At 40.3% G+C, this 26,799-nt stretch overlaps 1 protein-coding gene and 1 non-coding gene across 3 annotated transcripts in view; one reads left to right on the top strand and one right to left on the bottom strand.

Moving 5' to 3' along the window:
• Nucleotides 1-26,799, top strand: part of SH3BGR (SH3 domain binding glutamate rich protein) — a 56,937-nt gene that overhangs the window by 10,713 nt on the left and 19,425 nt on the right. For both annotated transcript variants that reach the window (XM_076000142.1, XM_012781783.3), the window contains exon 3: nt 7,879-7,959. In XM_076000142.1, the coding sequence (XP_075856257.1) occupies nt 7,879-7,959 (81 nt within the window). The remainder of the gene's footprint in view (nt 1-7,878; nt 7,960-26,799) is intronic.
• Nucleotides 2,038-2,140, bottom strand: LOC142875497 (small nucleolar RNA U13). Its single transcript, XR_012922856.1, has one exon. It is a non-coding gene; the product is annotated as a small nucleolar RNA U13 (small nucleolar RNA).

Below are 26,799 nucleotides of genomic sequence, written 5' to 3'. Positions count from 1 at the left end.
TATAATAGAATGTCTTATGCTCTTTTGGGTAGATGCCTAACAATGCTATTGCTGGGTTGAATGGTATTCTTTTAGTAATTGAAAGATTAATACATGCACCCACTGGAAAATTACAGTGACTCAAAATGGTCTCCAGTGAAAATTATTCCCCTGCCATTTCTAACCCCTGTCACTCCAGCTGCCTTCCCTGCAGCTGGGCTGGCTCCACAGGCTGGGACCTGGGACGTCACACAGGGCTCCGTGTGCAAGGGGGCCTGTCCCTGGCTTAATACTCTTCCGGTGCTGTCTTGCAGTTCTGAACAATTTTTGGACAAAGGGCCTGTGTTTTCATTTTGCATTGGGCTTGGCAAATTACGTAGCTGGTCATACTCTGAGGCAACCAATGTTTGCAATTTCTTCTTTGGCTTTCTGGAAATTTTCTATGTACACTTACAATTGACTATCGCTTAACAAGTGGGGAACATACTATATACACTTCATTTTGCTCACTTGATAATCACATCTCAGAGATCGCTGCATAGCTGCACATGCCCCTTATTTTAATGGCTGCAAATTTTCCATTCTATGTGACACAACTTTTTGTCTTAGTCTTTTAGAGGAGGGCGTTCCTGTTGTTTTCAACCTTTCACCATTAAAAACGAAGCTGCATAAATCTTTACACATACAGATCTTTGTACCCAGTATTAGTGTATGTATGATATACGTAGGAGAAATTCCTTTTTTTTTTTTTTAACAGGATTTTGCATGTCGATGTGTAGGATAAATTCCTAGAAGATGTGCTAAGTTAAAGTACATGTGCATCTCAGGTTTTTTTTTTCGAGACAGAGTCTCACTGTGTTGCCCGGGTAGAGTGCCGTGGCTTCATCATAGCTCATTGCAACCTCAAACTCTCGAGCTTAAACGATCCTCCTGCCTCAGCCTCCCAGAGTGCTAGGATTACAGGTGTGCACCACAACATTTTGACTGATCTTGGCAAGTGGTCCTCAGTTGCAGTTGTACCAATTTACATTTCCATTGACCAAGTTTAAGAGTGGGTAGTTCCCTGTGACTTTGACAACACCGTGTGTAGCACACTTTTGGATCTTTGCCAATCTGTTAGATGAAACATAAATTTTTACTACTTTGACTTAGATTTCTTTCTTTACGGGTGAGGTTGAACATCATTTTAAACTATGTTTATAAGCTATCTGTGTTTTTTCTGTGACCTGCCTATACATAATTCTTTGTCATTTTTCTCTTGGGTTATAGGTAATGTTTATTAGTTTGTAAGAGTCTTTTCCTATGAAGGAAGGTAGCCCTTTGTCTACCATAGATCTTGCAAATATTTTCCTCATATTTATTTGTGTTTTGGCTTTTAAAAGGGATTTTTGGCTGGGCCTTATAGCTCATGCCTGTAATCATAGCACTTTGGGAGGCCGAGGCAGGAGGATTGTTTGAGGCCAGGAGTTTGAGACCAGCATAGGCAACATAGTGAGACCTCATCACTACAAAAAATTTTTAAAAAGTTAGCTGGGCATGGTGGCATATGCCTATAGTCCTAGCCACTTAGGAGGATAAGGTGGGGGGATCCTCTGAGTCCAGGAGTTGGAGGTTACAGTGAGCTATGATTGGGCCATTGCACTCCAGCCTGGGCAACATAGTGAGACCCTGTCTCTATTTAAAAAAAAAAAATTAACAGGGATTTTTTTTTTTTTTTTTTTAATACAGAACTTTTTTGTGTAGACAAGACACTCAGCAGAGAAAAAGTATCTCTGGGTGTTCAGGGCTGTAAGGGTGGGCAGGATACAAACCCAAATCTGGGGGTGGGCGCAGGGGAAGGGAGACGGCTTCTCAACACATTGATGTTACTGAACAAACTATTTTATGTTCTCAGTTTATTTTGAAACATGCCATATATTTTTTCTGTTTATGGTTCCTGCACTCTGAATCTTGTTTAGAAAAGCTTTCTGCCTCTAAAATTACCAAAAGAATCATCTCATGTTTTTTCTAGTACTTTTCCAGTGAAAATAGTTTTTTATTTTATTTTGTTTTATTTCAAGTCAGACGGGTAACGTGGTGATGTTGTAATAAGGATTGAGGGAGGCACAGCTCACACATGCGTGTGAAAATCCATCATCATGCTCATGAACTACAAAAGGATCAAAAAAGTAGTATTTTAAATATCTTTCTTTTGCTTATTTTAACCATCCTTTTAAATTTAGGCTAGTTACAGTAAAGACAATATTGAAGTATACAGCTTTCCAGCTAAGTTAACTCCTAGGATGAAAGTGCTACAGTTTATTTTCCATTATAAAAATGAAACCTCGAAGGCATCTCTTATCCCATTTTGCTGTGATCTAGCAATTTTTTTTTTCATCTTAATTGTGGTGGAGAAAGACAAGCTTTCTCAAATAATGACTTGTATTTTTAGGATATATTTTCCTATTACAAATATGGATCTAATGAAGTGATTATACAAATTAATTTATATTTAACTTTTTTTTTTTTTTTTTTTTGAGACAGAGTCTCACTTTGTTGCCCAGGCTAGAGTGAGTGCCGTGCCGTCAGCCTGGCTCACAGCAACCTCAATCTCCGGGGCTCAGCGATCCTACTGCTTCAGCCTCCTGAGTAGCTGGGACTACAGGCATGCGCCACCGTGCCCGGCTAATTTTTTGTATATATATTTTTAGTTGGTCAATTAATTTATTTCTATTTTTGGTAGAGACGGGGTCTCGCTCAGGCTGGTTTCGAACTCCTGACCTTGAGCAATCCGCCCGCCTCGGCCTCCCAGAGTGCTAGGATTACAGGCGTGAGCCACCACGCCCGGCCTTATTTAACTATTTTTTAAGTCTTTTCAGTACTGCCTTCAGAAAGGCATTACTAATTTATCTTATGAGCAGCTTTGCTAAATTTGCTTTTCTGCAGTCTATGGATGCACTTGACAAAAGAACATTCAAGAGGGCTTTGTTTCCAGAAAGTAGGTACAAATGATTATGTGTCTTGTAGGCTCAGATTTTAAAAGGACACTCAAAAGTTTGGAAGGATGCGTCAGGTTTAAAATGGCGTATATAGTCAGTCAACGTCCCTTTCCACGTGATTAAAATGTTTGATGTATATGACTAATATTTTGTCATCGCACTGGTTTCTGAGGATTCTTGAATGGTCAGCCACGTGCTGCACTAATGATGGCCGCACCTGGTAGGGGACCTCAGAGACAGGCAGCAGATTTCTCTGCACCAGGGCAGTGAGAGGGACTGGAGGTCAGGGTGGTCTTCAGTAGCCTCATATCTCTTCCAGTTTGAACTGCTGCTGCTCTAGGCAGAACAGGCGAGGATGCTATCCCGAGAGCCATGGCAGGAGGCTGTTAGATGGGGAGAGGAGAAGCCAGACAGGAAGCCGGGCACCGTCAAGGCCAGGCTACCCACCTGGCAGAAGAACACGAACTGGAAGTAGCAGACACGTCCGTTGATGACAAGCAGGAGTCTGTGCACTTTAGCTCAGGTAGAATGATGGGGTCCTGCCTGGGACCAACACAGCCTGGCCCAAGCACGGCTAAAGGGAACCTTGACCGCTCAACAGAGAGGTGCCCACTCAGCAGAGAAGAAGTATCTCTGGGTGTTCAGGGCTGTAAGGGTGGGCAGGATACAAACCCAAATCTGGGGGATGGGCGCGGGGGAAGGGAGACGGCTTCTCAACACATTGATGTTACTGAACAAACTATTTTGTGTTCTCAATTTTTTTTGAAATATGCCATATATGACAAAAATATGTAGTTTAAAGAGGAATGATGCAGTGAACAACAGTGTAATAGGTACAGTGTAGCAGTACCAGGAATTTAGAAGCCAACCACGCTATCACCCTTTTCACATCCCTTCCCTCTGCCCCAGAGACGGTCGTCACAGGGAATTTTGTGTTTACCACCCCCTTCCTTTTCTCTTATCTCCCACGTGGTATATATCTAAACAGTATCTTGTTTTGCCTATTTTTGAATTTTGCATATGTGGATTCATACTCTATGTGTTGCTCTTCGACTTGCTTATTTTACCCACATATATTAAAGATATATCCGTATGAATTAACGTTGTTCATAGTTTGTTCCTTTTCAATGCTCCAGAAAGGCCCCTTGTGTGGTTTTTGGTTTTTGGCTGTTATGAACATAACATTGCTGCTAAACAAATGATCTCAACAGGTCTGGTGACGTGTGAGTTTCTCTTGGTTTCTTGGAGTGTAATTGCTTGGCCATAGCTATGGGCATGTTGAGCTTTGATAGATAATACAATGTGTTTTCTTAAATGTTCTACCAATTTGCACTCCCACCAGTAGTCGGTGAGAGTTTTCCGTGTTTCACATCTTCAACATTTGGCATTATTCAACTTTGACATTTGGTGGACTTGGTGTGTGGGAAATGGTAACTTGTTGTGGCCTTTAAGTTGCATTTCCCTGATTACTAATGTGAGTAAGTGGCTCTCCATGGTTTATTTGTATGTCCTCTTTGTGTATTTTTTGCACATTTTTCTGTTGAGTTTTTGCCTTTTCCTTGTGATCTGCATGGGTTGTTTATATAGTGTAGAAGGTATTAACTTTCGTTGATTGTATGTGTTGCAGATATCTTCTCTCAGTTCATGATTGATTTTTTTTTATTCTTCTCTAACCTGAAATAAGAAATATATTCTATTATTCTGTCTTCTAAAATTTTTATAGTTTTGGCTTCACACACATTTACTTCTTTAAGGGATTTAAAATTAATATTTTGTTAGTGAACAATATGACATAAAGGTAAAGACGTAATTGCAATTAAAAAAAATGGATAACTAACTGTCTCATCCGTGTTCATTAAGTAGTCCATCTTTTCTCCATTGGATTGCTGTGAAAATTGTCAGAATCAAAGTGGAGTCGCTCATGTTAAAAAAGCCTCTGACAAATAGAGCCAGGAAGGCTGTGAAGAGAGGGTCCTCATGCTTGTGTGCCTGATAAAATTATCACAAAAGACCCTGCAAAAACCACAGCCTCACCTAACGGCCACCACAACCTTACCCAACAAATACGTCTGCAACGACATCCGCCCAGCAACTGCCTGTTCATTCCTGGACTGGCGTCACCCTTGTTATTGATCCTTGTAGCCAAGGGTAATTAGTTATCTCAAAAAAATTATGTTATCCTTCTTATTTTTCCTTTGAAAACCTTTGTCTTCCTTTACTCCCTGAATATGCACACAGTTTACTGTGGCAAAGATATCCACATTGCAGTGCCCTGTTCCCAAATAAATATCATGTTCTTTTAGAGAGCCTGTCGCTGTTGTTTGGGTTGACACCACAATACCAGCTCTGTTGTGATCATTTGCGTGTATTGTGTGCGGGTTTATTTCTGGACACCGTGTCTGCCTGTCTCTCTGTTTGTGTACGGTGTCACACTGTGTGATCACAGCTCTGTAATGATCTGCTTCCTCTGGGGTTTTTTTAGCCCTCTGTCTTCTCATTTTAGATTAATTATCTTACTTGGTTCTTCCAAAATTCCTGTTGAAATTTTGAGGAAAAAATATTGAATCTGTAGATCAATTTGGGAAAAATTAGCATCCTTAAGGTATGTTTTTATAGAGATGGGATGTCCAATCTAAGGATATGTCTATAGCAGCATTTATTTAGGTCTATAATATTTAAATTTTCTCTATATGTGTTTTGTCGTTTCATTTGTAGGCACTTCACATTTTTTATGCTGTCTCTTTTTTCAAGTTGCAATTTTCTTCCTGATTTTTACTGATATAAAATAACCTTTCATGTTAATATTTGTGTCTAGCAACCTTGCTAAACTCTTATTAATTGTAATAATTTATCTGTAGGCTGTTTGGGGAGATATTTAATATACAAATTATTTAAGGACAGTTTTGTTTCTTCCTTTACAACTTCTCCGTGTTGTCTTTTCTTGAGTTACTGTCCCGGTGAGAGCTTTTAGAACAATACTGAACAGAAATGATAATAGGTGACCTTGTCTTGTTTTTCATTTTAAGTATAATGTTTTCAGTGTTTTCCCATTAGGTGTGATATTTGCTAAAGTTTTGTGTAGCTTCCTTTTATCAGGTTAGTTTCATAGTTTAGTAAAAAAATTCATTAAAAATTATTAATAGATGTTTAATTAACATTTGTGTACCTGTTAATTAAGCTGAACAAATAATTTTGCTTCTTTAATCTGCAAATGTAGGTTTCATTTATCATTTTTTCTAGTGTTAAGTCACCATTTTGTTTCTGGGAGAAACCCAACTTGGTTGTAATATATTAACTTTTTATATATTGCTGGATTTGGTCTGCTAATATTTTATTTAGGATTCCTTTTTTTAATTTTTAATTTTATTTTATATTTTGTTAAAATTTAATATTAGTAATTGTTCTCTTTATTTATTTATTTTTACTGCAGGAAGCCTTGTGAAAATTTAGGATTCTTAATCTATGTGCATGAAAGAGTCTGAATGAGATCAATTTTTTGTTCTCTAAATTTGGTATCCAGAGTAGGTAGACTGGCCTTGTTAAATCAGTTGTAGGAATAGTCCTTCTTTTTCTATTCTTTGAATGCCATTTATCAATTCACTGCCTCTCAGCTACAGTCCCATCTGTCATTACCTGCCCTGTGACGATGGTGCTAGATCCTTAAGCATTTCTCCTTGGCAGTGAGCACAGTGTCAAGTTTTGTCAGCTGGAGGGACATTGCAGGAAGAAGGGACTTTTCTTCCCGGTTCCCCAGTAGATGTATTTTTGCTTCTTCCTCCTACCATGTGATGACAGTGTGTGTGTGTGTGTGTGTGTGTGTGTGTGTGTGTATGTGTGTGTGTGTGAGAGAGAGAGATCCTGTGGTGCTCTACCTCCATCACATGCCCAGAGCATAAAGTCCCTCAGAGAGCTTCCAGTCCTACCCAGCCTGGTGACCTCATCGTGGTCCATCTGATGTGGACACCACACGCCCCAGGCCTCCCACCACCTGGCCAGCCAGTGGGCTCCCGAAGCCCTGACTCCCACTGTGTGCTAGCTCACCAGCCGTGGCCCACCTGCACCCACAAGGCTGTTTCCTATTTGCCCAGTGTCTTAGGACCAGCTCTGGCCGAGGACAACCCAGTGGACTTCTCGCAATGCTTTGGGCTATAGTCACTGCTTCTCCTGTGAGTTCTGAATCCTAGACTTGGGAAAGGTCCTGCCTCTTCCCACGTTTATTCCTTCCCTAGCTGCTCCTCCCATGGCCCTAGGGGAGTCCTTAGTGTTCTCTTTACTCCTTTATTGTTGCTTTCCTATCGTCAAAAATCTTCACATTAAACTTTCCATGTTTAAATCACTGTATGACTGTTGTCTCTTGATCAGACGCAAATTTATGTGCCTTATAAGAGAGTTTGTGTGAGACTGGAATGATCTCTTCCTAGAAAGAGCTAGAGGTAACATGTCTCCCCGCCCATAATCTTGTGGCTTCTCCTATCGGAAGGGCTGAGATGAGTCTGGCCCTTCGAGCTGCTGTAGTGACAGCAGGGACATCCTGTGTTGCCTCAGTCTCGGCTGGGCGGGGTCCAAATCCATAGGGCCAAATGATAGGTAAACCAGCTAAAGACGTGGAATGTTTGCAACAGCATTCACTGTGTGCATTTGGGTTTGTGAGCAATTCCTGTGCACGCGTGGTTTTGTGTGTATGTTTGTGCGAGCTCGCCCTGTGTTGTACAGGCACAATGAAAGTGCACGAAAGCACATGTAAAGTTCACAGTTAGATTTCTTAACTTATGGGGTTTTTCATCTTTGACAAAGCAAACTGGTATAACCTTTTCTGTTAGCTCCTAACTTAATGACTCATAAGTAAAAAAGATCAATTTGTGTAAATATACTGGCTCCCAAGTGTATAATAGGTTTAAACTTTCTTTTTCTTTGCTTTAAGGATTTTGACTCTTTCTTCTCTGCAAAAGAAGAGAATATTATTTATTCGTTCCTTGGTTTGGCTCCCCCTCCAGGCTCAAAGGTAAGCTTGAATGCTTCACTGGGTTTCAGTATAGGTTACAATAAATGAAGGTAGACGTTAGCATCCAAGACGCTATCATAAATGATCTTTGAATTAACATGGTTTTAATACATTCCCTATTCTGATGAAGTCTTACACATAGTGAGGATACAAAGTTTTTTTCTAAAAAACATTCCAAAATTATGCATTTTATATTTTTGCTGTTTTTACAGCTATTCTCTCAAGTTGATGTTCCATAATTTTTCTTTACTGTGCTTATATCTTTGAACCTTTGGTTGCTCACCATTTTGTATTATAAATAACTGAATTGATTGCCATGAAGAAATAATATTCTTTATTTTGGAGTGTTTCCTTAATATAAATTCCCAGTCGCTCTTTCAGTGAGGCAAATTGTGCACACATATTTTTATGGATTTGAAATGTGCCACCAAATTGCTTTCTGAAAGGATTACAGTATTTATCCTGCCATACCGCAGTGGGCCAGCTTCCCTGTACTTTCCAGAGATGAGCATGTTTAATCTCCTTGGCCTTAGGAACATTAGATTCTATTTTAGAAAGTTATTTCTGGTTTTACTGTGCTATGAAGAGGGAATTTGGTGTGATGAATTTCTGTCTTGAGTGCATCTTTGTAACCCAATGTGTATTTTTTCTTTTTTGCTTGAAATTTTATTGTTTTTTTATTGACAAATAAAAATAGTACATATTTATGGTGTACAACATGATGTTTTAAAATACGTATACATTGTGGATTGGCTACATTGAGCTAATTGCATTTCCTCACATCCTTGTTGTTTCTTTGTGGTGAGAACACTTAAAATCTACCCTTAGTGATTTTTCAAAATATAGTACGTTGTTATTTATTACAGTCACCCTGTTGTACAATAGGTCTCTTCAACTTATTTCTCCTGTCTAACAATGGGTCTTTTCATTTCTCTATGAAAAGATAGTTGTTTGGATAATAAAAATTATTTTTTCTCAAATTATTACATGTGTGATATTGGTTGAAAAGGTCACATAGTCCTACAAGGATTATTATGAAAATAGCAGGCCCTGCTTGAACATGGTGTGTCAGAAAATGTCTTGTTTTCTCTGTTTTTGTTTACAGTTTGCTTAGGTGCAGAATTCCAGGTGGGACACTATTGCACCTCAGAATTGGGGAAAAAGTGCCACTCCATACTCTCTTCCCGCTCCCATAGTTGCTCTTGAGAAACCTGATGCCAGTCTGTCTCCTGGTGTTTTATATCTGCCTATTTTTGTTTTTCCTAAATCTGGGAGATTTTAGGTGTCTCTTGTTTTGTTTTGAAGTTTTTTTTTTTTCCTTTTTGGAATTCTTCTTATTTAAATGTTGGACCTCCTGGACTACTAATTCTCTAATTTTATCTTGTTTTCCCCATTTTCCATGTTTTTGTCTTTTTCTAATTTCTGGCATATTTCCTCAAGTTTCTTCTTTCCTCTATTGGTTTATTTTCCCATTTATTCCATCATATTTGTACTTCTAAAGCTCTTTTTTTGTTATCTCTAGGCTGTTTTTATTAAATAGCTTCCATTCTTGTTATATGGTTCATTATTTTTCTTAACTCTGAGTTTAGTTAAGTATTGCTTTTTTACATCTTCTTCAACTTAATGCATTCTCTGTTTTCTTTAAGTATCCTTTTTCTCTGTTTACTTTCATTTTTATTTTTATGTAAGATATTTTCCTGAGATGTCTGGTGACCCTTGCCTGTTTGTGTCTAAGACAGAGTACCAAAGAGTTGATTAGAAGCCCTGTTTCCATGGGTGTGTTGGGCTTTTCTATAGGAAAATATAAAGATGAAACATTGGGTCTTTTTTAGGGATCTTAAACTGTGGACTTTTCCTATTGGTTTAGGTGAGTTTCCTTAGATAGGAATCTTTCATCTCTTGGGGTGGTGGTAGTGGTGGTGATGGTGGTGGTGATGATGATGGTGGTGGTGATGATGGTGGTAGTGGTGAGGGCAGTGATAGTAATGGTGGTGGTGGTGAAGGTGGTGGTGATTGTGGTGGTGGTGGTGGTGGTGGTGATGGTGGTGGTAATGGTGGTGGTGGTGATAGTGATGGTGGTGGTGGTGGTGGTGATGATGGTGATGGTGGTGGTGGTGATGGTGGTGGTGGTGGTGGTGGTGATGGTGGTGGTGCTGATGGTGGTGGTGGTGGTGGTGGTGGTGGTGATGGTGGTGGTGGTGATGGTGGTGGTGATGGTGGAGGTGGTGATGTTGGGGTGGTGGTGGTGGTGGTGGTGGTGGTGATGGTGGTGGTGGTGGTGATAGTGATGGTGGTGGTGGTGGTGGTGATGATGGTGATGGTGGTGGTGGTGATGGTGGTGGTGGTGGTGGTGATGGTGGTGATGGTGATGGTGGTGGTGGTGGTGGTGGTGGTGCTGATGGTGGTGGTGGTGGTGGTGGTGGTGATGGTGGTGGTGGTGGTGGTGGTGGTGATGGTGGTGATGGTGGTGGTGGTGGTGGTGGTGCTGCTGGTGGTGGTGCTGATGGTGGTGGTGGTGGTGATGGTGGTGATGGTGGTGGTGGTGATGGTCGTGGTGGTGGTGGTGGTGGTGATGGTGGGGGTGATGGTGGTGATGGTGATGGTGGTGGTGGTGGTGGTGGTGCTGATGGTGGTGGTGCTGATGGTGGTGGTGGCGGTGGTGGTGATGGTGGTGGTGGTGGTGGTGGTGGTGGTGGTGGTGGTGATGGTGGTGGTGGTGATGGTCGTGGTGGTGGTGGTGGTGGTGGTGGTGATGGTGGTGGTGGTGGTGATGGTGGTGGTGATGGTGGGGGTGGTGATGGTGGTGGTGATGGTGGTGGTGATGGTGGGGGTGGTGATGGTGGTGGTGGTGGTGGTGGTGGTGGTGGTGATGGTGGTGGTGGTGGTGGTGGTGGTGGTGATGGTGGTGGTGGTGATGGTGGTGATGGTGGTGGTGGTGATGGTCATGGTGGTGGTGGTGGTGGTGATGGTGGTGGTGATGGTGGGGGTGGTGATGGTGGTGGTGGTGGTGGTGGTGGTGGTGGTGGTGGTGATGGGAGTGGCGATGATGATGATGGTGGTGGTGATGGTGATGGTGGTGATGGTGGTGATGATGATGATGGTGGTGGTGATGGTGGTGGTGGTGGTGGTGGTGATGGTGGTGATGATGATGATGGTGGTGGTGATGGTGCTGGTGGTGATGGTGATGATGATGATGATGGTGGTGGTGATGGTGGTGGTGGTGGTGGTGGTGATGGTGGTAAGCAGGAAGTAAATCTGGCTGCTAGGAGCAAGTGGGAAAGGGGATAGGCCAATCTTCCCTTTCACAACATGGACTTCTCATAGAGATCCCTTGTTTTTAGTGTGGTTCTCCCCTTCAGCTGGCCTTGTGCCCAGGAGGTCAGGTTCCCTCTGGTTAAACTCCTGTAGAGACTAGAACTGCTTATTTAGGAGGAGACAGTGACCTGCTGTCCAGGAATGAGGAGGGAGTCTAAATTTGCTTCTTCTTTTCCCACATCCCTCTGTGTAAGCAATTAGGTTTCAGAATTTTTCTGGTTAAGTCAATCATTACTCAACTGTTCTCTTTCCTGCCTTTGAAATTTTGTGGACATTCTTTTTATGCAATGGCCTTCTTGCCTGTTCTCTCTGTCCTTATAGGTTTATCTTTTTCCTTTTAATGTCTTTACTGTTTTGTCATTGGGGTCCGGGTAAGCAGTCAAAACAAGTATTTGTGTTCAGTTTCCCAAGATTAACTAGAAACTGCCCTTAGTTTTCAATGACCTCAACCTTTTTGAAAAGGAAGTATCATCCCCTATTCTTCTATTAAGTTTTTTCCATGTGTTAGTTAATTGTACCTAATTTATTTTTTAGTTATGTAACTTGAGATTAAATTAGCCAATTTTGTTTAATTTTTTGTTCTTTTTTTTTGAAAAACAGCTTTATTGGAATATAATTCCTACACCACACAATTCATGCATTTAGAACATACAATTCAGTGGCTATGAGTATATTCATAGAGTTGTGCAATAATCATTACTATCCACTTCCAAAATATTTTCATCACCCCAAAAAGAAACCCAGTACCCCTTAGCTGTCATCCCCTAATCCAGCCACTCCCCCAGCCCTGGAGGACTACTAAAATGATTTCTTTCTCTATAGATTTGCCTCCTCTGGGCATTTAACATATGTAAATGGAATTATACAATATGTGGTCCTTTGTGACTAGCTGCTTTCACTTAGCACAATATTGTCAAGGGTCGTCCATGTTGTGACTTGTGTCAGTTCTTCTTTCTTTGTTAGGGCAGAGTAATATCCATTGCATGGATGGGTATTCTACATTTTATTTATCCATCTATTAGTTGATGAGTATTTGGGTTGTTTCGATTTTTGAGCCATTATGAATAATGCTACTATGATCATTTGTGTATCTTTTAATTTTATTTTCAGTATTACTATAGCTGCTGTGCATCAAAGTATCTCAGATCATTTTTAAAAATTTAAAAAATTTAAAAATTTTAAAAAATTTATCCAGTCTCTTAAATAACTTTAAAAAATTGAGATGTTTGAGTTTTTACTCCAGACTTACTACTGACCCTGAGTTACTCGAGGGAGAGGGCCAGGGATCTAAATTTATAAAAAATTCTTTAATTGCATCTGATGCTCACTTCTCTTTAACAACCACTGTATGGGAGACTCTTTTAACTGATATTCATGTATATGCGTCTCCAGAATGAATGTGATCATATTTGCTTTCCTTAAAGAACTCAAACATTATAGAGAAATTGTAAGGTCATTTTGTTCTCTTGCCCCTTCCTGTTTCTCTCCCCCCCTGGAGGCCACCAACATCATTGTTCTCTCTCTCTTTCCTCCACAAGCAAGACATCGTGTTGTTTTCTGGTTTGTTTGTTTTTTTGGGAAAGAGTCTCACTCTGTCGCCCTGCCTAGAGTGCAGTGACATAAGCATAACTCACAGCAACCTCAAGCTCCTGGGCCCAAGGGATCCTCCCGCCTCAGCCTCTTGAGTAGCTGGGACTATAGGCGTGCATGCCACCATGCCAGCTAATTTTTCTATTTTTTTGTAGGGATGGGGTCTTGCTCTTGCTTAGGCTAGTCTTGATCTCCTGAGTTCAAGTGATTGATCCTCCTGCTTCGGCCTCCCAGAGTGCTAGGATTATAGGCATAAGACGCCATCTTGACCTGTTTTTGGTTTTTAATGCCTAATTGTTATCATGTTTTATGGAATGTTCTGCAACTGCTTTTTTGGTGGGGGAAGACATCATAGAAGGTTTATTAATCTTTTCAAACAGCAGCAGCAGCAGCAGAAGCAGCAGCAGCAAACTCCTAGAGGGCTTGTGACTTAATAGATTCTGAGAGGCTCCAAATGGAATTCTAGCCACTGGAAAGATATGACTCATAAAATAACATTTAATGGATGTCAAAGAAAATATATGGATAGATGAATAGTGAGGCCAGAAAAGTTTAAGTAGATTGCTCTAGGTCACAAGGCTCATAAGCTTTGGACCTAGAATTTGCATTCAGTGTTTCCTATTAATCCAATATACTCTTTACTCTTATGTTGAGAGGTAGTACATTTATAGGAAACCTATCTATCCTTAAATCTACCACAAATTAAAAAAACTCATTTTTTCACATATGGAGATAACTATCACTCCAAATTTTATTCTGAAATTAATAAGAGAAGATCCAAACATATTTTCTGCCTTTTAAACAAGAATCTATAATTCAGTCCTGGTTATTGAGAGAAAACTCTTTTTTACAATCAAATATGAAAGAAATGATAGAATTTAAAAAACCCTTTTGCAAACTCCAACGTAATAACTAATTGCAGCATAGATAACAAAACTACTGGTAAAAGGCATTAGATGAATTTGGTTTTGGGGGAACTGGATAAATTTCCTCTGGTAAAATATTACCTTCCTCTGCCAATATTGTTTGCTAAATTCAAAGAGGAAACTGATCTTTGTAAGAAAGAGATCCGTTGATTACAATCTTTACGAAATAGCCAAACCCAGTGTCCCTACTAGTGGGACTCACTGATGTCATGTGCTGCCTGGGGTGTTGTAAACCTGAAGTATTTTACATACAGTCTCACCTGTCAGGTGTTCTTGCTAAAACATACAACCTGCATCTAACCCAGTCTTTAGTTATAAGTTTTAGTTTGTAAAAAGCACAGAGAAAGAGGAACAAGTTAAATGATATCACACACACACAAAAACCAGACAAAACTAAAATTGGGAATATTTCTGCACGATAGCTAATCCAGACTCTTAAAACATTCGATGTCATGACAAACAAATAAATAAAATATACACAAGGATAATAGGAGGTCATGTTCCTGAAATTCCCAATAACCTATTGATTGGTTTTGATAGTACTTACTTAACTAGTCTAGCTATGAGATTATAAAACATTACATTTTATAGAAATATGGAGTGCATTATATGAGACCATGTCTAACTGCTTGCTGGAAGTCGCCACCTCTAATAAATGGTCAGTGCAGGATATCTGATGTCATAATAATAATAATAAATTATAAGAAATAAACTTTGGCGTTTTAGTCAGGAAAGCTACAGTCAAAAATATGAGCAAAAGTAGACCATGATAACAGAGTAAGTTTTCCATAACCAAACTTCACTGAGTCCCTAATCCCTCAAATTTTTCCCTTCCTTTGCTATGGTCTTGGGATGTTTTACAAGTTTCCTGGAAAGACAGTCATTACATGTCAGTGACTCCACTGTTTCATGTTATATTCTCTAAATGCAGTTATTTTTTACCAGTGACTTACAAAATGAGTGTCCACCTGTCCATTGTTTAAATGTTAAAAACTGCTGGAAGGCCGGGCGTGGTGGTTCACGCCTGTAATCCTAGCACTCTGGGAGACCCAGGCAGGCGGATCATTCAAGGTCAGGAGTTTGAAACTAGCCTGAGCAAGAGCAAGACCACATCTCTACTAAAAATAGAAAGAAATTAATTGACCAACTGAAAATATATATACAAAAAAAATTAGCCAGGCATGGTGGTGCATGCCTGTAGTCCCAGCTACTCGGGAGGCTGTGGCAGGAGGATCGCTTGAGCCTAGGAGTTTGAGGTTGCTGTGACTAGGCTGACACTATGGCATTCTAGTCCAGGCAACAGAGTGAAACTCAAAAAAAAAAAAAAAAAAAAAGAATGAAAGGCTGACTGTCTAAGCAAATGAGTCCCAGAATGGGCCCTTTTCTGTGACTATAATTGTATGGTTATAGTAGACCCTTCCCGCTTCATTTCCTCAAATGCCTGCCCCTCAGTAGTGTAAATATCATGTATGTAATGACAATTTTCTAAACTTCTATAATTAAACTAATAAACTGGGTAATCTAAAAAAATAAAAATAAAAAGAGGTGAAACTCTTCTGGATTAAAATAGGCCGAAGAGATATGAGAACCAAATGCATTGAGTAAGTTTTAAGAGAATCCGAGCCTTGAAAAAAGTAACTGTAAAATATTTATTGCGGGTAATTCAGGAAATTTGGAAAGGAAGTGGGCATTACATGACATTAGGGAATTATTGTTAGTTTTCTTAGATGTGATAAAAATAGTGGAGTTATGTCAGAGAATGCCTTTGTTTTTAGGAACTGGATTGTTAGGGGTGAAGTTTCACGAGACATATGAGAAATGTTAGCATGTGTTGAATCTGTGTGGTTCATTCTTTTAACTTTTCTATGTGTTAAAAATTTTCGTAGTGAAGAGCTGGAAAAATATCGGACGGTAAGCGTATGCCAATGATGTATCGCTTATGCTCTTATTATATAGCCCTTAAAATGTCCTAGGCAAATCTTGAGGGGAATTGCTCTAAATGGAGAAGAAAACAACTCCGACTTATTTCAAGGCGGAGGACACGCAGACAGCAAATGGCCCTGTCTGTCCAGAGTTACCAGTGTCCGAAGCTGCTTTAAGTTTTAAAGGGAAATAGAAAGGACTTTAGAGGACTCTGTGGAAAAGATAGAATAGATAAACTTATATTCTGATGTGCAAGGTGTCCAGGCCCAATATCATGTTATCAGAAACAAAAAATAAAATAATAAACTCACGGAAGTTGATCAACATAGACACTGCCATTCTTGTCTCTTCAGGGCAGTGGCTTGCCATTTCATGAGTGGGGCACCCCACTTCCTAGGCCCGTCTCTGGCATCTTTCTTGCGCTCATGTTGGTAGACTGTCATGGACCACAGGTTCACCTCTCCTCTTACAGGAGCTTTCGTAGTCCTGACACTTCTCCCCGTCTGTAATCTCTCCCCTTCAGCACGAAATGGAGAGGAACTCCAGCGGAAGAGAACGAACGATTTAGTCAGAAAACCTTATGTGCTCTACCTACTGATCCTGGATTTGGAGGCGAGATCTTTAATGTTTTGTCAGCTATAAAATGAAGAGAGAGAAAGAGGACCATCAACTTCTTAGGCCTATTTATTTTTAACAGTTTATTCTTTCAAGGTAATCGATATCAACATATACTGGTCAGACACTGATTGGAGGAATTTTAGGGTCTAGAGGGATGGATAGATGTTAGTTAGCATGCTACAGTGAAATAGCAAGCAAGTGAAATAAGATGGTAATGACACCATGGGAAAATGAATTAACTCGTGGAGGCCGTGGAATTTATGGGAGGGTGGTCCATTCAGTGAAGCCATCCTTTGGCTGGGATGCAGAGGTTTCAGCAGAACCCAGGGTAGAGGAGGGGTAAAGACAGGAGATGGGGCCAGACAAGTTAGCAGGACCGACATTGCAAAGGGCTGTCTGTGTCTGGACTTCTATTCTTGGCCATAAGAATTGATGGGAAAAGGTGAATGCAGAGTGATTTTTTTTTTTTTTGAGACAGAGTCTCACTTTGTTGCCCAGGCTAGAGTGAGTGCCGTGGCATCAGCCTAGCTCACGGCAACCTCAAACTCCTGGGCTCAAGCGATCCTCCTGCCTCAGCCTCCCGAGTAGCTGGGACTACAGGCATGTGCCACCATGCTTGGCTAATTTTTTCTATATATGTTAGTTGGCCAATTAATTTCTTTCTATTTATAGTAGAGATGGGGTCTCGCTCTTGCTCAGGCTGGTTTCGAACTCCTGACCTCAAACAATCCACCCGCCTCGGCCTCCCAGAGTGCTAGGATTACAGGCGTGAGCCACCGCGCCTGGCCCAGAGCGATTTATGTTTTACAAAACCTCTAACTCAGCAATGTAGAAGAGTGTCAGAGATAAGATACAGCTCCTAGAACCGTATCTCTCATGTCTACATCCTCAGTGCCAAATACAGTTTGTAGCTCATAGTAGGTGTTCAACTCTGAAACTGGAGGCAATAATTAACTGAGATACCAAAGTCAGTGCAACACTCAGAAGATATTAAATACTATTCTTCAAACTGAGATAGGTTTGTTTAAAGTAACTTGCTTTTTTTTTTTTAAGAAAAAACCAACATGTTTTGAGACCTATCCATACTAATACATGTAGATTTATTTCAGCACCTGCTATGTTTCATCTTATCCCATTTTTCTCTTAACATCTAATCTCAGTTATTAGATTCTACCCTGATTTGTCCTTATGCATCATCATAGTGCATAAAACTCTCCTTATGTGGAAGAAAGGGATGGCAATGGGTTCATAAAGTCCGGCCTGGACAGACCCGAGAGGCCAGATTCTAGTCCAGATTCTTCTCTGCCCAGAGGAAGAATTCAAAGGCTAAGGAGCTTAAGCAATTAGTACAAAGACACCCCGCTAATTAGTAGCACAGTCTGTGCTAGAACCTTTGGCGCTGTCAGCGTTGCTTGGGTTTGTATGTGTTTACGCGAGTGCACAGGGGGAAAGTACTTCACGTATCCTTTGAAAAGACAGACACCTGATTTATGGAAACAGTATTACTTGTCACAGTGTCATATTGTAGTAAACAACATCGTGGAGAAGTGTCAGCAAGGAAAATTAATCTCACTAAAGCTAAAAATAGGACTTGACAATTATGCAGATGATGTGTGCTTATAAGATGATAGTAAGCATCATAAGAAGCCTTATTGCTTTAGAACATTTTTCTTGTCTTAGGCCGAGCTAAGGCCCAGCCCGTTTTCCCAAGAGGGCTTTGTAACTAAGCACTGGCTCCGTAAGTCAGCCTTAGTTCTTTAAAAGCATCTGGTCAGATCTGATTAAATGTACATCATTCTTAATATGATGTTCCAGGCAAGACCTCGGCTACATAACCAATGTTTTCAATTACGCCTCCTTGCCAAGAAAGAAGGCAGATTCTTCCTGCAGCTATGAGAAGAACTATATTGCCATAAAAATAAAATATATATTCCAATTCAATAAACAGATTCGATAAGAATTTTTGAATTCTGGAGGGGTCAGGCAGGGAGAATAAGATGTCATTTATAAACATTTCATTTCTATTTTAAAAAAGCAGAGTCTACTAAATTGTTATGATATATAAAAAGCTTAAGAGGAGAGACAAAGGGCTTCCTTATATATCCAGAATATAGGACATTAAAATAACATCAACAATATTCCAAATGAAATGACTATCGTCCCTCACCAATTCATTTAGTCCTATGTAGTAAATTCTTGTTCTGTTGGATCTTGGGGTAGTAGTCTCGTTAACCCATCTGCTTCTCTGGAAATTTCGACTCAGTCCGATGTTATGATCTCAAAGTTCTTTAAGCGATGCTATCAAGAAGCTGTACCTAAAAGTGTCTGGCATATAATCCTTTCCTACGGGGCTCTGAGCAGTCATTCTTCATGGCAGATGAAGCAGTCTGGCCTGTAGCTGATTGCAAATACTTTTACAGAAGCATCAAAGCAAAACAAGCTAACAAAAATATCTGTAGACGACGAATCGAGCCTAAAATGCATGTGGCTTATTTATTACTGATAGTTTTCAAAAGCGAAAGACTTGATGAGAGTTACCACAAGAAAAATGTATGTATGTGGCGAGACAATTTGGTTTTTTCTGTAGCATGCAAAACAAAACAATAAAGTCAGTCCAGAAACGTTTGAGACGAATTATTTATAAACATAATCATTAAGCCTATTTCAAAGAATACATCAAACATCTGATTTATATAAATAAATGAATACAGAGAAAAAAATCTTGATATAATTATTCAGAGACGTAATATACCATGAATATACCAAGTATATGGTAAGAATATCAAGTAACAAGATTCAGTAGGTCTGAAATAGGTGCTCAATGTCTATATAGTAATAAAACTATATGAGTGGGTCATGGGAGCCCCACCCATTGAAAAGCACAGTTCTAGAACATGCTAGACTGACATTAAAGAAGTAGAGATATGATCAAGTTAACATGAAAAACAACTGAAGTTATGATAGCTAACCTAACCTATTGTCTAATATCAGGCAAAGAAGCATCAGAATCAATGTCTTCTTTTTTTTCTTTAGAGACAGGGTCTTGCTCTGTTGCCCGGGCTGGTCTCACACTCCTGGCCTTAAGTGATTCTTCTGCCTGGGCCTCCCAGAGGGTTGGGATTACAGGCATGAGCCACCATGCTCAGCCAGATCAATGTCTTTTTAGTCGGGGGAATGTTACTAAGATACCAATGGGAAATATTCAGTTATATATTAATGTGCAATTAGATTTCCCTCTAGTTGGAGGAGATAAATACAACGGTCGTAACAGTGTTAAAGCATGACATTTACAGACTGCTGTTGGTGTGTGACTCTTCAGTGCCAGAATTTGCACATTCCAGTGAGTGCTGTCCTTCTCGCGGGAGCCTCAGGAAGTGCTTGCCTTCGCCACAGTCGTACCAGCGTTGCCCCAAAGAGGTTTCAAATCCTTCTACTCAAGTCATGGTAACCTCCTCTGTTGGAAGAGGAGTTCTCTCTTAGAACACATCCCAGTCTGATGAATAAGGCAGAAACTTACTTATATCGGGATAATGTGAGTTGTGGCCCAAAATGACTTGTGATTCGAAGTTTTGATACTCATTTTCTGGTGTGATTAGCAGCTCCTGTGGAAAGCAACTTTGAGTGATGGTGAAATATTTAAGTAAGTGCAGCATTTCCCAGGAGCCCGAAGGAGGAAGCCCAGACTGAACAGATGACAGGTGGCTTCGCTTGGAGGATTGCAAAAGGAGGAAGCAGAGGGAGATGTGGAGAAACATTTGATGAGAACCATAAAAGATACGAATTTGGAGCACAAAAAGATGTTCAGGAATTTTTAAATTTCAAAGTACGAGACGGGCCATTAACTGCAGGATAGGGTCCCCCCCCAGCTGAGCAGTCAGGGTGTGTGACTTCATTGAGGACTAAAATACAGAATTCTAGCCGTTTGAACACGTGATGACAAGGTCCTGTACAGCCAGCGTCGGGACATAGGAGGCCCCTGGGTGCCACCAAGGTGCCAAAGGTCCTAGGGGACTTCAAGAGTGATGAGATGACCCCAAAGAACAAAGACACTCCATGAAAAAGACACCTGCACTCGAATGTTTATAGCAGCACAATTCACAATTGCAAAGTTGTGGAAACAACCCAACTGCCCATCAATACATGAGTGGATTAATAAAATGTGGTATATGTACATCATGGAGTACTATTCAGCTATAAGAAACAACGGTGATCTAGCACCTCTTGTATTTTCCTGGATAGAGCTGGAGCCCATTCTACTAAGTGAAGTATCCCAAGAATGGAAAAACAAGCACCACATGTACTCACCAGCAAATTGGTATTAACGGATCAACACCTAAGTGGACATATAGGAATAACATCTATTGGGTGTTGGGCAGGTGGGGCAGGGGGAGGAGGGGATGGGGATATACATACATAATGAATGAGATGTGCACCATCCGGGGGCTGGACACGCTTGAAGTTCTAACTTGAGGGGGGAAGGGGGGGCATGGGCAATATATGTATCCTTAACATTTGTACCCCCATAATATGCTGAAATTAAAAAAAAAAGAGTGATGAGATGACATGCAGGTGTTGGACTCTGAGCACTTCCTGCCCATGCTGCAGACTGTGGTCAAGGACGAGGACCAGGGCACCTATGGGGCTTACGTTGAAGGTTTTCGGGTGTTTGACAAGGACAGGAATGGCATTGTCGTGGGCGTTGAAGTCTGGCACATCCCTGTCACATCGGGTGAGGAGATGACAGAGGAAGAGGTGGAGATGCTGGTGGCAGGGCACCAATGGTCGTATGAACCATGAAGAGCTCATCTCTATGGTGCTCAATGGTGAGGACATTCCCCCTGTCCCCAGAGCCTCGTGCGAGACTCTGTGTCTGGCCCCGAGGGCTCTCTTGTCACAGCACCTTTCCCATCTTGTCTCTCTCGGAGGATGTTTGCCATCAGCATTCACCAGATAAACTTGCTCTCTGTGCCCTGCACCCCCAGGAAAAGAACAACAACGAGCAAACAAATGAAACCTATAAGATGAGGAACAGAGAGAATGGACACCATTGAGGTCCACCTTATGGTTCAAGAAGACCAGAGGGAGAAATACTTCAAACATGAAACAAAACACAAAGAAACAGAAACTGTGAGTGAAAGGCAAGAGCATGGAAGTGAGGTACAGGAGACGTGGTGTGTGGATAATAGGAGCTCCAGAAGGAACAAAAGACCAGGCAGAAGAGAGCTGATAATTTAAGAGATGCCAGAGAGTCTCCCAGTTGAAGCCTCTGCTGCAGCCTCCCCTCCAGCCCCTTATCTTATGGCTGTGCAAGAAAACCAGGAAGGATGCCGCCTGAGGACCGGAAACTGAGAATCCCTGAGAGGCAGAAAGCAAAAACGGTTGGTTTGAAGAAGGACATTGAGGCCCAAATACCTGCCAGAGCTGGGAGTGGCTCCCAGGCCCCCCCTCCCCCAGTTGGTATGTTCCAGCTGCAGGAGGGGGGCCCGGGCGCTGATTTGGAGCATCCTGGAAGACAGAGCCCCCTCGCCCCACCTCGTTGTGCCCTTTAGTCCCAGCAGCGGCCAACAGAGGGGTTTGTCCCTGGGCAGAGCAGTGAGTGCAAGTTGCCGGGGGGCATGGCAGGCCCCCAGGGGAGCTGCTGTCACCCAAGAGGGGCCCAGAGAATGTCGGGTGCTGGCAGTGCGCTCAACCCTGGCTGCACCGTGGAGGCTCCTGGGGAGCTGGTAAAATCGTAAAATGCCAAGGCTACACATCCAAGATCACTTAAGACAAAAATCTCCAGGCAAGGAGCTCCCAGGTGAACTTAATATTTTACCAATGTTGAGAAGCACTTCTGTAAAAGAAAATATTTAATAATAGCGAAATCGAGAATTTTAAACTTAGAGAAATCTAGGCATTGTGGAAGGGTGTATGCGAGAAAGGAGATGTATGAGAACATCCACTACGGGATACCGTTTATGCGAGGGGGATATGGAGAAAAGAAGGGACATGCAGGTGTTCCGAAGGGCTCATCCCAACTGGGGGTAGCAGGTGAACCATCTTGATGGGAACCAACTACATGGATTATGTAATTGTGATAGCGTAATAGAGAACGCTAAGATTAATGACGACCATTGTGAATAGGAAAGTAAACAGTGGTGAAATAGAAAAATATTTGACAACGTTTATGTTAAGGCAAGGGACAGAGCTGGGGAAAACAGAATAAAGAGCAACTTTAGCCAGCAGCAGTAAGGAAAGGAAAAGTGTAAGAGAGAAGACAGTCTGTCATGAATTAACACAGTGGAAGGAATTAAACTAACTCTATCAGTTATTCTAATAAATTGAAGAGGCTTAAATTTCCTAGAAAAAGAATGAAAGTTTGGATTTTTTCATGGTTGTTCTACAATTGATGAGAATATCTCTGACTGTGAATTTTTTATTCTTCCGTTTAATCCTGTCAATTTATGCTTCATGTATTCTGAAGCTCTATTAATAGGCACATTCATATTTATGATTGTTATGGCTTCCTGATCCTTTTTCTTTTTTTTTTTTTTTTGAGACAGAGTCTCACTCTGTTGTGCCATGGCATCAGCCTAGCTCACAGCAACCTCAAACTCCTGGGCTCAAGCGATCTCCCTGCCTCAGCCTCCCGAGTAGCTGGGACTACAGGCATGCGCCACCATGCCCGGCTAATTTTTTCTATATATTTTTAGTTGTCCACTTAATTTCTTTCTATTTATAGTAGAGATGGGGTCTCACTCTTGCTCAGGCTGGTCTTGAACTCCTGAGATCAAATGATCCACCCGCCTTGGCCTCCCAGAGTGCTAGGATTACAAGTATGAGCCACTGTGCCCAGCCTAGACTGACCCTTTTATAATTATCAACTTTTTCTTTTTATTTCTAGTAATACTCTCTGTCTTTATATCTGTATTTTATGATATTAACAAAGCCACTCCAGATTTATTATGCTTACTCTTTGCACACTATGTCTTTTTCCATCCATTGACTTTTATCGGCTATGGGTTTATTTTTATGCTGTATCTTTTGGAGACAACATAGGATTGGGTCTTGTGCAGTTTTATTCATCTTGGTAATCTCTGTTGTCAATTGGGTTACATAGTCTGTTAACAATTAATCATTAATATCACTGTGCCTAGAATTACCATTTTATTGTTTTTTATTTGTCTCGTGTTTTTATTCCACTGTTTTATACTTTTTTGTTTTTTTTGCTTTGTTTTGGGTTATTGGATATATTTTGGAATTGCCTTTTAACTTATCTATTGGATTTTTTTTTTTTATTATTATTATTATTATTTTTTTTTTTTGAGACAGAGTCTCGCTTTGTTGCCCAGGCTAGAGTGAGTGCCGTGGCGTCAGCCTAGCTCACAGCAACCTCAAACTACTGGGCTCAAGGGATCCTCCTGCCTCAGCCTCCCAAGTAGCTGGGACTACAGGCATGTGCCACCATGCCCGGCTAATTTTTTTTATATATTAGTTGGCCAATTAATTTCTTTCTATTTATAGTAGAGACGGGGTCTCGCTCTTGCTCAGGCTGGTTTCGAACTCCTGACCTCGAGCAATCCGCCCGCCTCGGCCTCCCAGAGAGCTAGGATTACAGGCGTGAGCCACCGCGCCCGGCCTCTATTGGATTTTTAATTATACCTCTTTGCATTGTTTTGTAGTGGTTGCTCTAGTGGCTATAATGCATATTCTTAATGTCTCATAGTCCAGTTAGAATTAATATTTTAAAAGTTTATGTAATATGTAGAAACATCCCATCATATATGTCCATGGACTGTCTCCCATCCCTTGTGCTATGTGTATCACATGTATTACATTTACATAGACCATCAACTCTGTCATATAATTTTCCCACTTAATAGTCCTATGTATTTTAAAGAAAGCAGGAGGTAAAATAATCTTTTATGTTTACTCAGATTTTAAAATTTCTGATACTTTGTGAAGAATGAAATTTCCATCTGGTGCCATTTGCTTTCAGCCTGAATAACTTCCTTTAGCCCTTTAGCATTGTTTTGTAATGCAGGTCTCTGAGAATAAGTTCTTTTAGTTTTATTTTATCTCAAGTGTCTTTATTTTGCTTCCATTCTTTTTTTTTCTATATATATTAGTTGTCCAATTAATTTCTTTCTATTTATAGTAGAGACGTGGTCTCGCTCTTGCTCAGGCTAGTTTCAAACTCCTGACCTCGAGCAATCCGCCTGCCTTGGCCTCCCAGAGTGCTAGGATTTTTGCTTTCATTCTTGAAGGATGTTTTCCTGGACATAGAATTCCTAGTTAACAGGTTTTTTTTCTTTCAGCACCATAGATATGTTTTTTCCTTCTGTGGGTCTCTGTAGTTTCTGATGAGACATGAACATAATTTGAATCCTTGTTCCCTGTATTTAATATATCATTTTTCTCTGGCTGCTTTCAAGATTTTCTATTTATCTTTTGTTTGCAGCCATTTGATTATGATATACTTACATATGATTTATGTAAATCTTTGTATTTATTATTGGGGTTTGCTGAGAATCTTGAATCTGTAAATATATGTCTTTCACCAAATTTAGGACAATTTTAAGCATTATAATTTCAAATATTATTTATGCCTCATTTGGTCTCATTTCCTCTTCTGTCACTCTAATTACATATATGTTAAATCTTTTGTTATTATTCCACATTTTCCTAAGGCTTTAAAATTTTTTTCAGTCTTGTTTCTCTCTGATCTTCAAATTGGATAATTTCTATTGATTTATCTTTAAGTTCACTTATTTTTGTCATTTCCATTCTGCATTATGCATCCAGTCTCATAAATTTTTTATTTCATATATTCTATTTTTCAGTTCTGAAATGTTTAATTTGTTTGATTTTCATAGTTTCTATTTCTCTACTGAGAATTTCAATTGTTTCATTCATTGCAAACATGTTTTCATTTACATCTCTGAGCATAGTTATAATAGCTGCTATACACTCCTTGTCTGCTAATTCTAACATCTGGGTCCTTTCTGGGTTGGTCTTCATTGATTGTTTTTTTCTTGAGGGTGAGAAGCATTTTCCTGGTTCCTTGTACGTTAAGTATTTTGTTTATTTTTATTTTTTTTGGTAAGAGTGGGTAGACGTTAAGTATTTTGAATTGTAACTTGGACATAATTAATTTTGAGTTGTGGAGACTATATTTTGTAACATTTTTTCTGAAAAGTGTGACCTATTTTGTTTGATTCAGCATGAATTTATTTTGTTGGACTCAAATGACAAACTCTTTGTTTCTAATAGCAACTCTTTGTTTCTAAAATCTTGAGTTCTTTTTTTCTTTAGCTGACACCACTTCCATACATGGTTCAGGGCTCAGCTGGAGATTTGAGTAGAATTTATACACCAAATCTGGGGCTCCCTTTGGCTCTTCCCTGTCCAGGATTCTGTCCTTATTTTCCAGTGGCTGTGGTTTGCCCCAGATTCTGCTTTCTAAAACTTAAGTCAAAAAACAAAAACAAAAAAAAACCTGTGGGCTTCCTGTTTGGTTTTGTCTCCCCCACAAGATTTGCTTGCTCTCAGGCGTAAGCCCTGAAAATAGCACCTCACCCTGTGTCATTTTCACCTTCTTGTATTTTAAAACTACCTTAACTAACTCTTAAGTGTACGGTTCATTAGTGTTAAGCACATTCACATTACTGAACAGCAGATCTCCAGACCTTTTTCAATTTGTGAAACATAAACTCTATAACCATTGGATAACAACTCCCCGTCTCCTCTCCTCCGGCCCCTCGTAACCGCCAAAAAGCTTTCATAGAAACTTACTGTTTCTATGAATTTGACTATTTTAGATACCTTATATAAATGGAATCACACAGTATCCATTTTCTTTTGTGACAGATTTATTTCACTAAGTATTAGGTGCTCCAGGTTTATCAATGTGATAGCATGTGACAGGATTGTCTTCCTTTATAAGGCTGAATAATATTCCATTGTGTGTATGTACCATATCTATCTATCCATGCACCCACCGATGGACATTTGGGTTGCTTCCACCTCTCGGCTGTTGTGAATAGTGCTGCTATGAACATAGGCCTGCAAATCATTCTTATCTTTTAGGCGTCAACTCTCTCTTTAATATTCTTGCTTTGGTAATTCCCCTCTTGTTTTCTTATTTCTTCTGTTTGTTTGTTTTGTCCAGGGTTTACAGTCATTATCTGTTGGGGGGTTGGGTCCAATGGGAGCTCACATAGCTACACTGGAATTGGAGTTGTGGGTGAAATTGGATTTGAACAAGGATTGAGCTATATCCTATTTATAAAAGCACAATGAAACAACTATTCAAAGAAAAATGGAAACAAAGAGATGGCATATACAGCAGGCATATACGAACGAAAAGAAAGTTGGAGTGCCATTATTATCAGATAAAGAAGAATTCAAGGCCAAAAGATTAACTAGCTAAGGGAGGTATTATGTAATGAAAAATGGTAAAATCCATGAAGAATATATTATAGTCGTG

Source organism: Microcebus murinus, chromosome 1 (genome assembly GCF_040939455.1).
Source record: "Microcebus murinus isolate Inina chromosome 1, M.murinus_Inina_mat1.0, whole genome shotgun sequence".
Lineage (NCBI taxonomy): Eukaryota > Metazoa > Chordata > Mammalia > Primates > Cheirogaleidae > Microcebus > Microcebus murinus.
The sequence above is the reverse complement of the archived record's forward strand: the minus strand, read 5'-3'. Positions and strand labels throughout refer to the sequence as shown.